Source organism: Malus domestica, chromosome 06 (assembly GCF_042453785.1).
Source record: "Malus domestica chromosome 06, GDT2T_hap1".
Classification (NCBI taxonomy): domain Eukaryota; kingdom Viridiplantae; phylum Streptophyta; class Magnoliopsida; order Rosales; family Rosaceae; genus Malus; species Malus domestica.
In genome coordinates, this window is record NC_091666.1 from 29,465,744 (window position 1) to 29,481,178 (window position 15,435).

The 15,435-nt window shown below is 40.9% G+C and overlaps 2 protein-coding genes across 2 annotated transcripts; both read left to right on the forward strand.

Moving 5' to 3' along the window:
- Positions 1 to 577: 577 nt before the first annotated feature.
- LOC103443458 (copper methylamine oxidase-like) lies at positions 578 to 5,586 on the forward strand. Its single transcript, NM_001328984.1, is given in 12 exon segments — positions 578 to 818; positions 1,664 to 1,773; positions 1,864 to 2,169; positions 2,471 to 2,583; positions 2,676 to 3,006; positions 3,086 to 3,301; positions 3,412 to 3,648; positions 3,841 to 4,026; positions 4,626 to 4,766; positions 4,897 to 5,165; positions 5,275 to 5,356; positions 5,452 to 5,586. Coding segments are annotated over 12 exon segments (2,367 nt in total).
- Positions 5,587 to 6,595: 1,009 nt separating this feature from the next.
- LOC103443459 (DNA repair protein XRCC3 homolog) lies at positions 6,596 to 8,614 on the forward strand. Its single transcript, XM_008382316.4, has 2 exons — positions 6,596 to 8,011; positions 8,284 to 8,614. Exon 1 carries the CDS (start codon positions 6,689 to 6,691, stop codon positions 7,577 to 7,579), a length of 891 nt encoding a protein of 296 aa, XP_008380538.2. The 5' UTR covers positions 6,596 to 6,688; the 3' UTR covers positions 7,580 to 8,011; positions 8,284 to 8,614.
- The last annotated feature ends 6,821 nt before the right edge of the window (positions 8,615 to 15,435 follow it).

Consider the following 15,435-nt stretch of genomic DNA (forward strand, 5'->3'; position numbering starts at 1 on the left):
TAAAATGTTTAATTGACCTAAAATATGGTCAAAGTGACATCTTAATGAGTGAATTATTCTCAACAAATAGGAAATAAGTCGTCATAAATACATTTCACTCTCGCTAACTAATTGGAAACAACTACCACTAGTTGAAACGTAACTCAGTGAAGACGACTACCGCTAGCCGAAAGCCGAGTAAAAATAAATAAATAAAGTTGGAATTTCATAAAAAGAAAAAAGAAAAAATGGAAGCGGCGTCCTATAAATAGGACACTTGCTCTTCCTCCCTCTCTCTCCTTCGCCTCAGATCACTCCCTCTGTCGCTTCCTGTCTCACGGACTCGCCCCCTCACAAGGATTCAGTCAAACGCCCGCCGCATTTGTAATCCTAGATTTCAGCAACCGTCGAGAAAATATCTTATTGATTTCTCAGCAACCGTGCGATCATTTTTCTCCGACTTTCTCGGCTTTTCTCGCGGTGGTTAGTTACGGGGAGGGGGGGAGAGTGGCGGCGAGCATTTCAGCACGCGCTGTATGTCAGTAGATTGTATAGAGACTTACTTTGCTGGAATTGGTGAGCTCGCGAACCCCTTGCAATGGCCTCAGCTTCGAAAAAAACGACGCCTTCCTGTTGCTTCCGCCCCGATTCGGCGGCTCTCGTTCCGCGCCAGGCGGCGCCGGCGGCGAAGACTTCTTCCAGCGCCGTCGTCTCGGCTTCCGGTATTCAAGATTGGAGTAGCGTCGCTGGCGCCGAGGATCGGCGCGATGATCAGCGCCCCAAGAATATCGCCATGGCGGCCTTGATTCCCAAACCTTCCGCCAATGCCTCCACTGCAGGTCCATTCACATTTCCCAATTTTATTTATTTATTGTATGTATGTATATATATATATACACACACACACAGACGCATATATATATGTTGTAAATATGGATTCTTTGAGTAATGTATGGCCGATGAGATGTGAAAATTTGAAATTTCTTGAATTCTTGATTTGTGTTTGCATAAAATGTAGGGTTCTTTTGTATTTTTGTATACTTTTCGATAAGTCTTTTTCGTTTCTAAGTTTGGTGAGACTCGTTTGTGTGGCATTCTTGTGACTAGTTTGTCTCTGTGCTGTTTGGAGCTAAGAGTAGTGGTCCTAGTGGAAGTAGAAGTAAAAGAGAAAGAGTAGATGTTAAACAAAAAGACAGAGAGAGAATGCCGAAGAGAAAGATGGATTATGACACCTGAATATAATTCGGAGAACAAGCTAATTTCTTTCTCGAACTTTTCTTGAGTAAATTGGTGTGATGTACTTTAATTTTGAATGTAAGTTAATGTTTTACAATAAATAGATTAAAAAATAGGAATTTGTTTCGAGATTGTCAGTTTTCAATAGCAGGATATTTCATATAAATTGCAGACCATAATCATTTAGGAAGACAAAGGAAAGAATTCAGGTCATAAGATGGTAAGAATTTTTTAATTTTCATGAGCTCCTTCATTTACTAAAGAGTGAATTTTTCGAATAACCTCGGAGAATTTGGAATGTAAAAAGCTGAAGACTTTCGCATCTTTTTGCAATGTTCTTTGTCTTGAACTAATTAACTTTATGCTGTCTGATTTTCATGGTTTGTTTTAAGTGATTTAAATACTGAAATTTTCTGTTTAACTTGGTTGGTCAACTAATATCATGTAGGCATCCCAATCATGCTTAGGCCTCAAACAAGGCACCCGTTGGACCCTTTATCTGCTGCTGAAATCTCTGTCGCAGTGGCAACTGTCAGGGCAGCTGGAGCGACGCCTGAGGTTTGTTAGTTTCACTATTGAATTCTTCTTCAACAAATGGAATTCTTATTTGGTGAAATGGTTGACTAAATAACACTTTCTGCATTCCAGGTTAGAGATAGTATGCGTTTTGTTGAAGTGGTTCTATTGGAACCAGATAAACACGTTGTTGCATTAGCAGATGCATACTTCTTCCCACCTTTCCAGCCATCATTACTTCCCAGAACCAAAGGTGGACCTATAATCCCAACCAAGCTTCCCCCTCGGCGAGCTAGACTTGTTGTTTACAATAAGAAGTCAAATGAGACAAGCACGTGGATTGTTGAGCTATCAGAAGTACATGCAGCTACTCGAGGTGGACATCACAGAGGAAAAGTAGTATCATCAGAAGTTGTTCCAGATGTTCAGCCTCCCATGGTACTTTTCTTTTGTGTTTCCTTTTGACATTTAAACTTGTTTGTACCCTTATATGGTCTTTTTTTTATTTTATTTTTTATTTTTTATGTTCATGAAAGATTAATTTGATGTTTTGGACTTTTAGCTGAGAAAACACCATGAATAATAGAATAGATATCGATTTTTGTACCAGTGATAGTGCACTATTTGAACTGGCATTTGCTAATGGACTTGTGATGTATGATAAGCTTTAGTTGTTCCATAGCTGTCTGAAGTTTGAGGTTTCTGTAAGTTCTTAACTTTTAATTTTCTGGAACTTCAGGATGCTGTAGAATATGCAGAATGTGAAGCTGTTGTGAAAGACTTTCCTCCATTTAGAGAGGCTATGAAGAAGAGAGGTATTGAAGACATGGACCTTGTGATGGTTGATGCCTGGTATGCAATTTACATTTAGTGCTCCTGTACATGTGGAATTTCAGCAGGTTAATCGATAACCTTCTACTTACATATTGGTGTTCATGCTGCAGGTGTGTTGGCTATCATAGTGAGGCTGATTCTCCTAGCCAAAGGCTTGCTAAACCACTGATATTCTGTAGAACTGAGAGTGACTGCCCTATGGAAAATGGTTACGCACGCCCAGTTGAGGGCATCTATATACTTGTTGATATGCAAAACATGATGGTGATAAAGTTTGAAGACCGTAAACTTGTTCCCCTACCTCCAGCCGATCCGTTGAGGAACTATACTCCTGGAGAAACAAGAGGTGGTGTTGATCGAAGTGATATAAAACCTTTACAAATTATTCAGCCTGAAGGTCCAAGCTTCCGTGTTAATGGGTACTTTGTGGAGTGGCAGAAGGTAATTTCTAAATTGGTTTCATAAATAATATTTTTTCTTTATTAAAAGTCGATATATCAACTAACATTCTGGTTGGCAGTGGAATTTTCGTATTGGATTCACTCCCAGGGAGGGACTGGTTATATATTCTGTGGCCTATGTTGACGGCAATAGAGGGCGAAGGCCTGTAGCCCATAGGTTGAGTTTTGTGGAAATGGTGGTGCCATATGGAGATCCAAATGATCCACATTATAGAAAAAATGCTTTCGATGCCGGGGAAGACGGCCTTGGTAAAAATGCACATTCTCTAAAGAAGGTTTGAGGACTAATTCTTGGCTCAGTTTTGGTATATGAATGTTTTCTTGATATTCTGCGTTTTCTCTTATTATTTTATCCATACTGGGTTGAATTAAACTACCATGACAGGGGTGTGATTGTTTGGGCTTAATCAAATACTTTGATGCACATTTTACGAACTTCACTGGAGGTATTGAAACTATCGAAAATTGTGTATGTTTGCACGAAGAAGATCATGGAATTCTGTGGAAGCATCAGGACTGGAGAACAGGCTTAGCAGAAGTGCGCAGGTCAAGAAGGCTAACAGTGTCATTTATATGTACTGTGGCTAATTATGAGTACGGGTTCTTCTGGCACTTTTATCAGGCAAGTTCCACATAACTTTCTCGCCTTTTCTTAGATCAAGTGTAGTGCTTGTTCTTTTCAGTTTAATTGTTAACTTGCCCAGTATAATACGAACATTTTCTCTCTAAGCATTAGTTCCAGCTCTTTTTGAGGGTTTTCATGTAGTACCGAGCTACCTGCCTAACAGTGAAATCAATATTGTGCTGTTTTCAGGATGGTAAAATTGAAGCTGAAGTTAAACTTACTGGAATTCTCAGCTTGGGAGCACTTCAACCTGGAGAGGTTAGAAAGTATGGTACTGTGATTGCACCTGGGCTATATGCACCAGTTCATCAACACTTTTTTGTTGCTCGTATGGATATGGCTGTTGATTGCAAGCCTGGAGAAACTTACAATCAGGTATGCAGCTGCTAAAAGTCTTACAATCTAGCATTGTGCTTTTGGCTTCGAGAATTTTTTCTTTTGGGTTATATTATGTAGTAGGCATGGAAATGCTTCCATGCTGAACTATTCACAAAGTTTATGCAAAAGCATATTACAACACTGATTATAAGAGTAGTCCATGGATGTCTGAGGGCCACACCTACACCCACAACATACTAATTAGAATATAATTGTGAATTTGCGTTTTGAGTTTAAAACTTCCTGCTTGCCCCAGTAATACCATGGGATCCTTATCCCCTCTTTAGAAACATCTTATTCTATCGAAACTGTAAAATCCACCTCCAAACCTGAATCTAAAATGTGAAGCAGGAAAATATGATCATCATCCTGCTCTTATTGAATGGTTTATCTCTAAAACTACTCAAGCACATTTAATGATGGTTTATTTATCCTTAAATCCATTTTACAAAATAGAAGTTTGATAGGTTTATTACTTCATAAGAATTTACGTATTATTACCCACAGTAGTGATTAAATTGTGACTTTATCATTGCTTGTCGAAACAACTGTACAAGTCTTAAAATCAGTTTTTCTTCCATAATTATTTACTGTAGGTTGTGGAGATGGATGTTAAGGTTGAGAAACCTGGAGAGAATAACGTCCACAGCAATGCATTTTATGCCGAGGAGACACTTCTCAGGACTGAATCGGAGGCTATGCGTGACTGTAATCCTTTGACGGCTCGCCATTGGATTGTAAGGCATCGTTACCATGATTTTTTCAGCTGGTCCAGCTCAATGATTTCCTTCTGTTGTTTAAGATTCTCAGGTGTGATTCTTGTGTCCATTCATGCTCATGCTGATTTGAAATTTTGTTATGGTCCAGGTACAGAACACACGAACTGTAAATAGGACCGGACAGTTAACAGGCTACAAGCTTGTTCCTGGTTCAAACTGTTTGCCATTAGCTGGTCCTGAGGCCAAGTTTTTGCGAAGAGCAGCTTTCCTGAAACATAATCTATGGGTTACACCATATTCACGTGATGAGATGTTTCCTGGAGGAGAGTTTCCAAATCAAAATCCGCGTGCTGGTGAAGGATTAGCCACATGGGTTAAGAAAAATCGCTCTCTGGAAGAAACTGATATAGTTCTTTGGTTGGTTTCCCTCTCATAGTTTATCATGTCCATATCTAGCTTTTGCCTTTGTATATGTATACATATAACTGTTTTAAGCTGGTGGAAGTAACCGCGATGATGATTGCAGGTATGTATTTGGAATCACACACGTACCACGGTTAGAAGATTGGCCTGTTATGCCAGTGGAGCGCATTGGATTTATGCTCATGGTATTCACACGATTAATCTTTTTTATGCTCGGCAGTTTGTCATTTTATTGTCTGGTTTCTGATCCCGCATTTTTGGTTGATTATTCCGGTTGCAGCCTCACGGATTCTTCAACGCCTCTCCAGCAGTGGATGTTCCACCAAGTGCGTGTGAATTGGAAGCCAAAGAAAATGATGTCAAAGACAGTGGAGTAGCCAAGCCGATTCAGAACGGGTTGCTAGCAAAGCTCTGAAAAACACATGCTTTCTTTGACTACCTTGTTTCAAATTCATTGTTTTTCTTTAGATTTTTAGTATGATCGAGCTACGCGGGTTTTAAGTCTTGGCGGTTTCTGTTGTTCGTAAAGCACATAAACGATTACGAAATACATTCCATTTGTAATTAGTTTATGGTTTTCATATGTACTTCATATCCTTATTTTGAAAGATTGGTCCAGTATTTCAACCAGATTAACATATCTTACAAGGGGATAGGTTGAGTACAAACTTACTTTGGATGGGAGTTTTGGTTCGAGCCATATTCTAAATTCTGATTTAGTCTAAACTACGGGGATGAGAATTTGAACTTGTGTGTAGAGAGAGAGAGAGAGAGAGAGAGAGAGAGAGAGAGAGAGAGAGAGAGAGAGAGAGAATATTGCTCTATCCCACTCATATTTTCACTTTTGAATGTGAATTATAATAAAGTTGGTCTAGCACGCGACGGTCAAAAAATGTCTCAAATCCTATGAAGTACTTTAGAGCCAAAAGTTGATCGAGCTCATTCCAAGTTTAGAAAAAGAGATATCCACACACCATTTTTTACTTCTCACACAGTCTTCTAATTTTCGGCCATTGGATCGGATGAGTTGAAGAAGATCAAATGATAGAAATTAACAAGAGGTATGTAAGAAGTAAAAAGGGGTGTGTCGCCCCAATAAGAAAATAGTAGCAATGATCCACAATTGTAACCTAATTGGAGCATTGGTTCTTCAACCAAAAAATCGTGACCATTGATCTCTTAACTCATTAGAACGTGCAACTATGATCCTTTTGTCAACTTCGCTACAACTTTTGTCAAAATGAGGTCGTGACTATTGATCTCTTAACTTATCAAAATATGCAACTATGATCCTTTTGTCAACTCCACTACAACTTTTGTCAAAATGAGTCGTGATGGAAGGTCTATTGCGACAATTGAATTAAAGTTGAAGGACCATTGCTCTAATTGTGTTTGAGTGGACTAAAAGACCCAGAATACACGTCAATTTCATTCCCACATTTCAATTTCCCGCCCCACATTTAAGCTGCCGGGGACGACCAAGGGCGTGACAAAAATTTGAATCAATCGCAATTTCAATGACACCAGAAAATCTCTTAACCCGTCCTCCCATCGCCGATAAATTAACGCTGGGCTGCCCAGTCCTCGACCGCTGCCTCGGTGGCGGCGTCCCCTGCTGTTCAATAATGGAGCTTGTAGCTGAAAGCAGTTGCGGCAAGACTCAATTTTGCCTCCAACTCGCCCTCTCCGCTCAGCTCCCGCCCTCCCACGGCGGCCTCTCCGCCTCCTCCCTTTACCTCCACACCGAGTTCCCTTTCCCCTTTCGCCGCCTCCACCAACTCTCCCAAGCATTTCGCTCCTCACACCCACACCTCGTAGCCATTAACCCCTGTGAAGATGTGTATGTTGATAGTGTGCACGACGCATACCAGATGCTTGATATAATGCCAAAGGTAGAGTCTTTCGTTGAAAGTGCAAAAACCCGGTTGCCTGTCAGGCTAATTGTGATTGATTCCATCGCGGCGCTGTTCCGGACTGAATTTAACAACACCCCTTTGGATCTTAAGCGGAGGTCGTCGCTGTTTTTCAAGATTTCCGGGAAGTTGAAGTCATTAGCGAATAGGTTCCGGGTGGCAGTGGTGGTGACGAACCAGGTGGTTGATTTTATGGGGGCAAGTGATGGGGTAAATGGAGTCAAAGTGGGCAACTTTGGCTCATTGCACTCTTCTGGAAGGCGGGTTTGCCCTGCTTTGGGACTTGCTTGGGCAAATTGCGTGAATTCGAGGGTCTTCTTGTCGAGAAATGAGGTGGTTGTTGCCGAAGGGAATAGTAATGAGCTGGAGGATGGTCTTTGTAGGCAAACAAAGAGGCGACTTGATATTCTTTTTGCGCCTCATTTGCCCCAAGCATCGTGTGAATTTGTCATCACACGCCAAGGAGTGTTTGGAGTTGAGTCAGCTGACAGATAAATCTGGCACTGATGGACGTGGTCCAGTACTTGCCTAAATTTTGAGTGTAGGCTTCTGCTAGCAAAAGTGAAGACTGGATTACTAGACCAATGGTAATTCACTTGTCATGGGTTCTGAGGCCAAGTTTTTGTGAAGGGCAGATTTCTGAAACATGATATTTGGGTTACACCATACGCATGTGATAAGATGTTTCCTGGAGGAGAGTTTTCAAATCAGAATTTGCGTGTTGGTGAAGGGTTGGCAGTGGAATTTTTGTATTGGATTCACTCTTAGGGAGGGACTGATTATATATATTATGTACCATATGTTGATGGCAGTAGAGGCAAAGGCGTATTGCCCATACATTGAGTTTCGTGGAAATGGTGGGATATGGAGATCCAAATGATCAACATTACAGAAATGTTGATGTTGGGGATGGGGATGATGTCCTTGGTAAAAATTCTTCTGTAATCAATTTAGATTCCGTTTATGAATATTTTATGATTCTTTGTCTTTGGTACAACAGTACAGCTTTAGCCTCTAGGATATTTTCAGAACTTGAATTAACGACTTTCTTATATGCGAACATCCTTGCTCTTTAGCATCAGTTCCAACTCCGTTTCAGGGTTTTCGTGCAGTATTCACTTATCTTTTATGAGCTACCTGTCTGTTTTCTCGCTGTTCTATTTAGCCTACCGGTTAAGCCAATGTTATGCTGTTTGCAGGATGGTAAAATTACAGTTGAAGTTAAACTTCCAGAAATAATCACCTTGGGAGAACTGCAACCTGGAGAAATTAGATGTACGGTACTGCGATTTCATCTGGGCTATGTGTACCAGTTCATTAACATTTCTTTGTTGCTCGTATCCATACGGCTGTTGATTGCAAACTCGGGGAAAATTAGAATCAGGTATGCTACTTATTGTCTTACCATCAAGCTTTGTGCTTTTCGATAGATAAGCACATGAAAATGCCTCCATGTTGATTTATCTGCAAAGTGAATGCCAGAGCATATTACAACTTTGATTATAAAAGTAACTGATGGATGTTTGAGCACCCATTAGATCGCTGGTTAGATGATGAATCTGAATTATGTTTTAGTTTAAAGCGTCGTATATTACGCCAGTAATACCAGCTGCTCCGTATCCCTATAGAAACATCTTAATCTGTAGAAAGTGTGAAATCGACCTTGAACCTGAAAGTCTAAGATGTGAAGCAGGAAGATAGGATGAACCCTTCGTCATTTCTAGCTTTCTGTATAACTTCCACCACGATAACATGCTCTAAAATTACGCAAAAACGCATCATGGTCCTTGATACCGAAGGATCGAGGACTACGAGGTTAAGTGCGTAAAGCAGAAAATCATTGCAAAGAAAACAGAAATCCATTCATTCAAAACATATCTGCGATCCTTAATTATATCACGTTAACCACAAAGGGTGAAAAGAAACAGATAATCTAGAAAATGACATGGAACTAGATGTTGAATATGACCGTGATGGATCGATCAGTCCACCACGACGAGACTTAGATACTCTTTGCCGGAGATGGATGCTTCCATGACATGGTTCTGCCGGTCAACTTTCCAACCTTTTTCTTTGTCCCAAATATCCTTGAACGAAACTTGTCCAATCAGATTATCATCCCCTTTCTCTTCCTTAACCTTCCAGCTATTCCAGCCGTTGTAGCCGCTACAGGTGTACTTGTATAAGGGAGCCAAAACCTCTTTCCTCAGCCGGTCTACAACTCTGCTCTCGTAGTCTTCCTTGTATTCCTCCGCGTATGATGCTGGAGGGAAAACCTTCCGCGCAATGCTTTCCCACAGCAAAGTGGCCAGGGCAGCGTAGGATTCATAATGGTTTCCGGTAAGGAAACAGTCTGCAGCAGTGGTTACCTTGACATACTTCTAATCATCGTCACCATCAACATCATCATCATCGCTGTCATCGCTCACATAATATTTAAGGTAATCATGCTTGAATTGTCCCTTCAATTTTTGAATATCTGACTCCAAGCACTCCACAAAAACATCGGTTACACGGTCATGTAACAACTTATAATCCGCATCACCCTCGTACATCTCTACAGCCTTCTTGGTCAGTTTCTCGAGGGGCTTCAGTGTCCCCCATCTACCGTCTTGGCCTTGTAGGAGGCGGTGCAGAAGTTCTACAAGGCTATACAAACCCATACTCCCAAAAGAGGAGGCAATAGGCGCAATGTTGCACAATAGGGTCTTTGGGTGGTTTTGGTGGAGCCAAACCGCCGCCTGTAGAACGCTTGTTCATATGATTTTCCATTCCTATAGTCATTCAGATGACATATGAGCTTGAGGGTGGTTAGGGGATTGTCGGACCATGCCAGCGGCAGCAGTTGCTTGAGATAGTCACAGGAGGCCCCCACCTCCGCCTTTAAGGCTGGTGGATAACTTTTGATCGATGCGGTTGCAAACTCGTAGTGCCCGTAGTTGTCATAGTCAGCCGGTATGACGATGTTGAAAAAGATGTCAAGGCAGGGGTCGCCCGAGGAGAGTTGGAGGGTAGATTCAGCAGTACTGAATCCCATTTCCATTAGAGGGGTTCTGCGACTGCTCCTAGTGCTTGTTGCTGTTCTCTTGGCGGCTGGAGCTGTCCTGTTCCCGAATTTTGGAACCATCAGAGAGAGTGATCTGCTGGGAATTGTCAGGCTTGGAGGAACAACAAGAGTCGGAGAGTTTGGATAAGCCGTCAATCTCACTGCGAGTTGTGAGATTTTGCAGGCGAGGTTTGTATTTGCTGCTTTCATAACTGATGGGAGGATTTCCGTCAATTCTTCCACGAGGGGGAGAAGGGAATATTAGGGCAGAAATATAAACGCTGTTTACTTGGGTGCCAAGGAATTTGGCAAACCCTAAATTGTTGCTTATCCAATTCAAATCTATATTGATTAGACAAATGATACTATAAATTGAAAAAAAAAAAAAAAAACCTACATGGCACATGTCAATCCCTTAATATCGAGAAAAACTTGTGCAGGACTTGGCTTGCCATTGGATTATGCTGAGTGGCACCACCACACCATTCATAACTTGCCATGCGTTAAGCATATTGTTGCATTAGTATAAATTTTTATTTTCAATTTAAATCATAATTAATAAAATTAATAAAAAAGACTTTTTAAAAACACCTGTCTTTGAGGGAGTGTAATTACTGGTTGAAAGGTTCATTAAACCATCTTAAAGGTTCATTAGGCTTCTCACTAACCTCATTATTTATATAAATTATCGAATAATTATCAGGTGAAGAACTCAATTATCAAAGCCACCTTCACCAGTTGTTTGTAATTCCCAGTTTTCAAATATTATGACTATTGATGTGAAATTGAATTAATTAAAAGCAATCATGAGACAGAAAGATGATAGATTGGGGAATCACGGAAGGGGGAGACTGAGTAGTAAGAGGGGGGAGGGGGGAGGGGGGGTGGTGGTTTTGCAGATGGAGGAAGGTTGAACTGGGGTTGGGGGGTGGTTTTGGAGATGGAGGAAGGTTGAGCTGGGGTTGGGTCCGTTGGGGGTCGTTTTGCAGATGGAGGAAGGTTGAACTGGGGTTGTGAGTTTTATTTTAATAATTTTTTTTTAAACCATCGATATTATCTACAAGAGATCATTATAGACTAACAATAATATGGTTTAAATTTACCGTTGACGAGCATCGAACATAAGACATCTCAATTACAAGTGAAGAAAAATAGCACTAGATCGTAGTACTAAATGACTTATTTTAATAATTTTTTTAAACAATCGATAATATCTACAAGAGATCATAATAGATTAACAATAATATGGTTTAAATTCACCGTGGATGAGCATTGAACCTAAGACATCTCAATTACAAGTGAAGAAAAATAGCACTAGATCGTAGTACTAAATGACTTATTTTAATAATTTTTTTTTTAAACAATCGATATTATCTACAAGAGATCATAATAGATTAACAATAATATGGTTTAAATTCACCGTGGATGAGCATTGAACCTAAGACATCTCAATTACAAGTGAAGAAAAATAGCACTAGATCGTAGTACTAAATGACTTATTTTAATAATTTTAGTTTCTTGAAGAAATAATATTTTTTTCCAATTTAAGCCGCACATAAATTTTTCCCACTATGTCGTGGCAATGCTCACCACCTAAGAACCAATTCGAATTCCAGATAAGGATTCAATTTCGGCCAAAGTTTTTATTGATCCACGTGCACCAACCAAATTAACATTACACAACTACCCAGATCACAAGTATTGTCTAATTTTCTCTCTGTTTGTGAGAGTTTTTCTCACCTTTGTGTGTGAGTGCCTCCAATCTTTACCGATCCTCATCGTCGCCGGTCCTAGCTATGGCTAGGATTGGTGGCAACACCATGGTTCTCCTCTGCTTTCTTTTTTTCCTTTTTCTTCCTGTTGTTTGCTTTCTTACTTTTCTTGTTTCTGCCCAGTTTTTCTCCTGCTGCCATCAACCCTCTGCTGCTCTGTTTTCTTTTGATTTCACCATCTTTAATCCCAAATCCATAACACCCTTTTACCTCTCCATCATTTTCATCAGTGGGCTCCATCATCTTTCCATCCATCTATAAGTTCGATCGATTACCGTTACTGTTCTTCGCGCTTTGTCACGATATCTTGGGAGGGTGTGTAGAGTTTTAGCTCTGGTGTTCGCACCACCACCCTTGTGGACCCTCGTGGGTCCTTCCCGCTGTTCGTCCTCATTGTCGTTGTTGCCCATGGGATCTATATTCCCACGATCTTCCTTTAGCTACGTGGACTGTAGCTTCTGTATGTTATGGCGGTGATCGTTGTTGTGGTGGTTCTGGGAGGATGTTGCAACCTCTCTCTTACGCCATTTTGGGATTACTAATGGAATAATTGCAAGTAGTTAAGGGGGTCGACGGTTAGTGTTGATCGTGGCATGGAGCAAGTTCCATGAGGCGACGGCTTCTGCTACAGGGACTGTAGCTTCTCTAGGGTTTTCTTTTTGTTGTTTTCTGTGTTGGGCTTCAAAACTGTTTTTGGGCCCTTTTATGTTTTATGGTCCACCTTGTGCTTTATTTGTATTTGGACCATTATTTTGTGTGTAATGTGTGCTGTTGGTAATAAATTGTCCACTTTGTCTAAAAAAAAAAACCCAGATCACAGGTAAATTAATTATAATGATGATTTGTGTTAATTATAATTAACAAGATTTTCTTTTGCAACATTTAGGAGTTTGTTATTGTTTGGATTTAATTACTTCACTCACTCTTCTCTATGTCTTCTAGTTCATTGTAAAATATAAGGTCGTCAATTGTAGGCTACTTGTAAAAAAATAAATATAGTGTTTGGGCCCAAAAATATTGTTTTGGGCCGAGTTTAGAATTGTTCTTGGGCCAGTGTTGGTTGGGCCGAGTTTAGAATTCTTCTCGGCCCAGTGGCCGTGTGTAGGTGTCGTTGGGGGTTATCTAGCTCAAAGGCCGCGCAGTTGAAGTTGGCCATTCCCATATGGGAATTGTGGGATGTGGATGAGTCCTATTATAAAAAGGAGTTTTGACAGGATCAGGATGCTGGAATTTGAGATTGAATATGGCCTAATAACAAGTTAAGTTCAAAGTCCTAGTAGGAGTAGGATTGGCCGAGATAAAGTTGGATCGGAGAAATGAGTTCTAATCCAAGAATGATTGGGATTCAATACAGGTTGGCTGCTATAAATAGGGAGGGAAGACATCGAAACAACCCCCTCCAATTCAACACACAAACTGCCCTGCGCAAATCCTCGCTCTACGCGAAACCTCTCAACAACCTTGAGATTTTTGTTTTCCTTTTTCGCCAACACATCTTTAGTTTGGATAAACAGCACTATGAAGGCAACTGACGAACATCTTCAGTTTGGATAAACAACACTGCTACCGTAGAATCAGCCGACCGTGAAACACCTTCAGTTTGGATAAACAGCAGTGCGACATGGCCGACTGGTTATCTATCCAAGTCTCGGTCGAGAAGGATTTTCGAATCCTTATTGGTAGAGGTCATCTCATTAGCCTCTTCGGTGAAGTGAGGTGTTACGAGTTACTAGGCTCGGCACATCGAACAACGAGTTGTTTATGATTGGCTATTCGCAAGTAGGTTTTAGAGTTCTGCATTCTGACGGTCGAACCGCTTTCACAATCAAGACGTATATTTGTTTTGAGTACTTATGTCCCTATACTCTGGTGTCGATTCGGCGTGCTTGAATATAATCACTGTGACTAAATCCAGCACCGACGATTTGTGAAGTCAGCAGCGAAGGTCGAGAGTGTTCCTTCCTTGGCCGCAGTCGCAAGATCGAGAAGTTAGCAGCGCACCCAACGCAACATCAACAAATTTTACTCCTCAGCCGACGAGTTGGCATGCTCCGTATACAATCGAATGACGTAGTTAGCTTACTAATTACTCGACTTGCGCGCCATGTAAGCTTGGTAATTTTTAGGGTCAACATTTTGGCACGCCTAGTGGGACCCAATGTTAAGACTACGAAGTTCATGACCATCGAGACATGATCAGTAAAAAAGAAAACAACCATGGGAAAATCAGCGATTGATTTGCCGATTTAAAGTCCTGGACAAGAGGTGTCACATGCGCGAAATCCTATCGTCGCTGTGACCCTTGAGGCTACAAGTGTGACACACCGAGAAAATGAAGTGTGTCTCGGTGCCCAGCCTCGAAATACAGAAGTACCCAACCGAACCACATGCGTTTTCATTGAAGGAATAGTGAAGGACTGCGATGAAGACAGTGGTGAAGGCTTTGATCTTCTGATTAGGTCGTTTCTTCGAAGACCACTTGACAAGCAATCTCGACAAGTTGAACAGACAGTGGGTCACAAAATGAACCATTTGCTTGAAGTGATACAAAGCAATGGTGAGACCCAAACCAGATTGCTCGACCTATTAGTTAGTAAAGTCTTCAAAGAAAAACCTGTTTATCAGGCTCGGTAGCTTCCACTTAAAGGTAACTCCCTACAGGCCGAAGTAGTATCTACTCGGTCCAAAACGATTGACTTAGAAAAATAGGGAGGATCAAGTAGTAGGTCAGATGGATCCGACCAAAGAGTGGAAGCAACACCCGTCGATATGACCGAGGTCCAACGGATGATCTATTCGGCCATGAAAAAAAGGCCGAAGTTCCCTAAATTCATCCACCCATATCTAGCTTATGTGGAAAAGTTTGAATATCTTAAAGGTTTCAAGATACCAGATTTTAGCCTTTTTGCTAGAGAATCGTCATTATCCTCGTTAGAACATGTGGCTCGTTTCACTGCGCAATGCGGAGATGTTAATAGTGATTTTCACAAACTACGGTTGTTTAACTTTTTGTTAACAGGCTCAGCATTTGCATGATATATCAACCTCCCACTTAATTTTATCCAAAGCTGGGAGAAGTTGGTCGAGAAATTTCACGAACAGTTTTATCGGCCAGGGATGGAAATGTCTGTTTCTTCATTGGCTAGAATGGCTCAAGCATCTGATGAGTCACCAATGGATTATCTTACTAGATTCAAATCGGCCAGGAATTGGTGCCAAGTACCTCTCCTCGAAGTCGAATTTGTTAGGCTTGCTCTAAACGGACTTGACTTGGAGTATAAAAAGAAATTCTTGGGGGCAAACTTTCGGGATATGTATGAATTAGTCCAACATGTTGAGCAATATGATTATTTGCTCCGAGGAGAGAAGATCTCGTAATCCCCATCCCGAGGAACGATTTACAAAAATCCCACGGTCAGCTACGCATCGACCGAAGGCGAAGATTCTCAATACATCAACGTGGACGCGATCGAGATAGTAATAGATAAACCATATGTTTGCAAGGCATTGACTTAAATTAATTTCAAAGATGC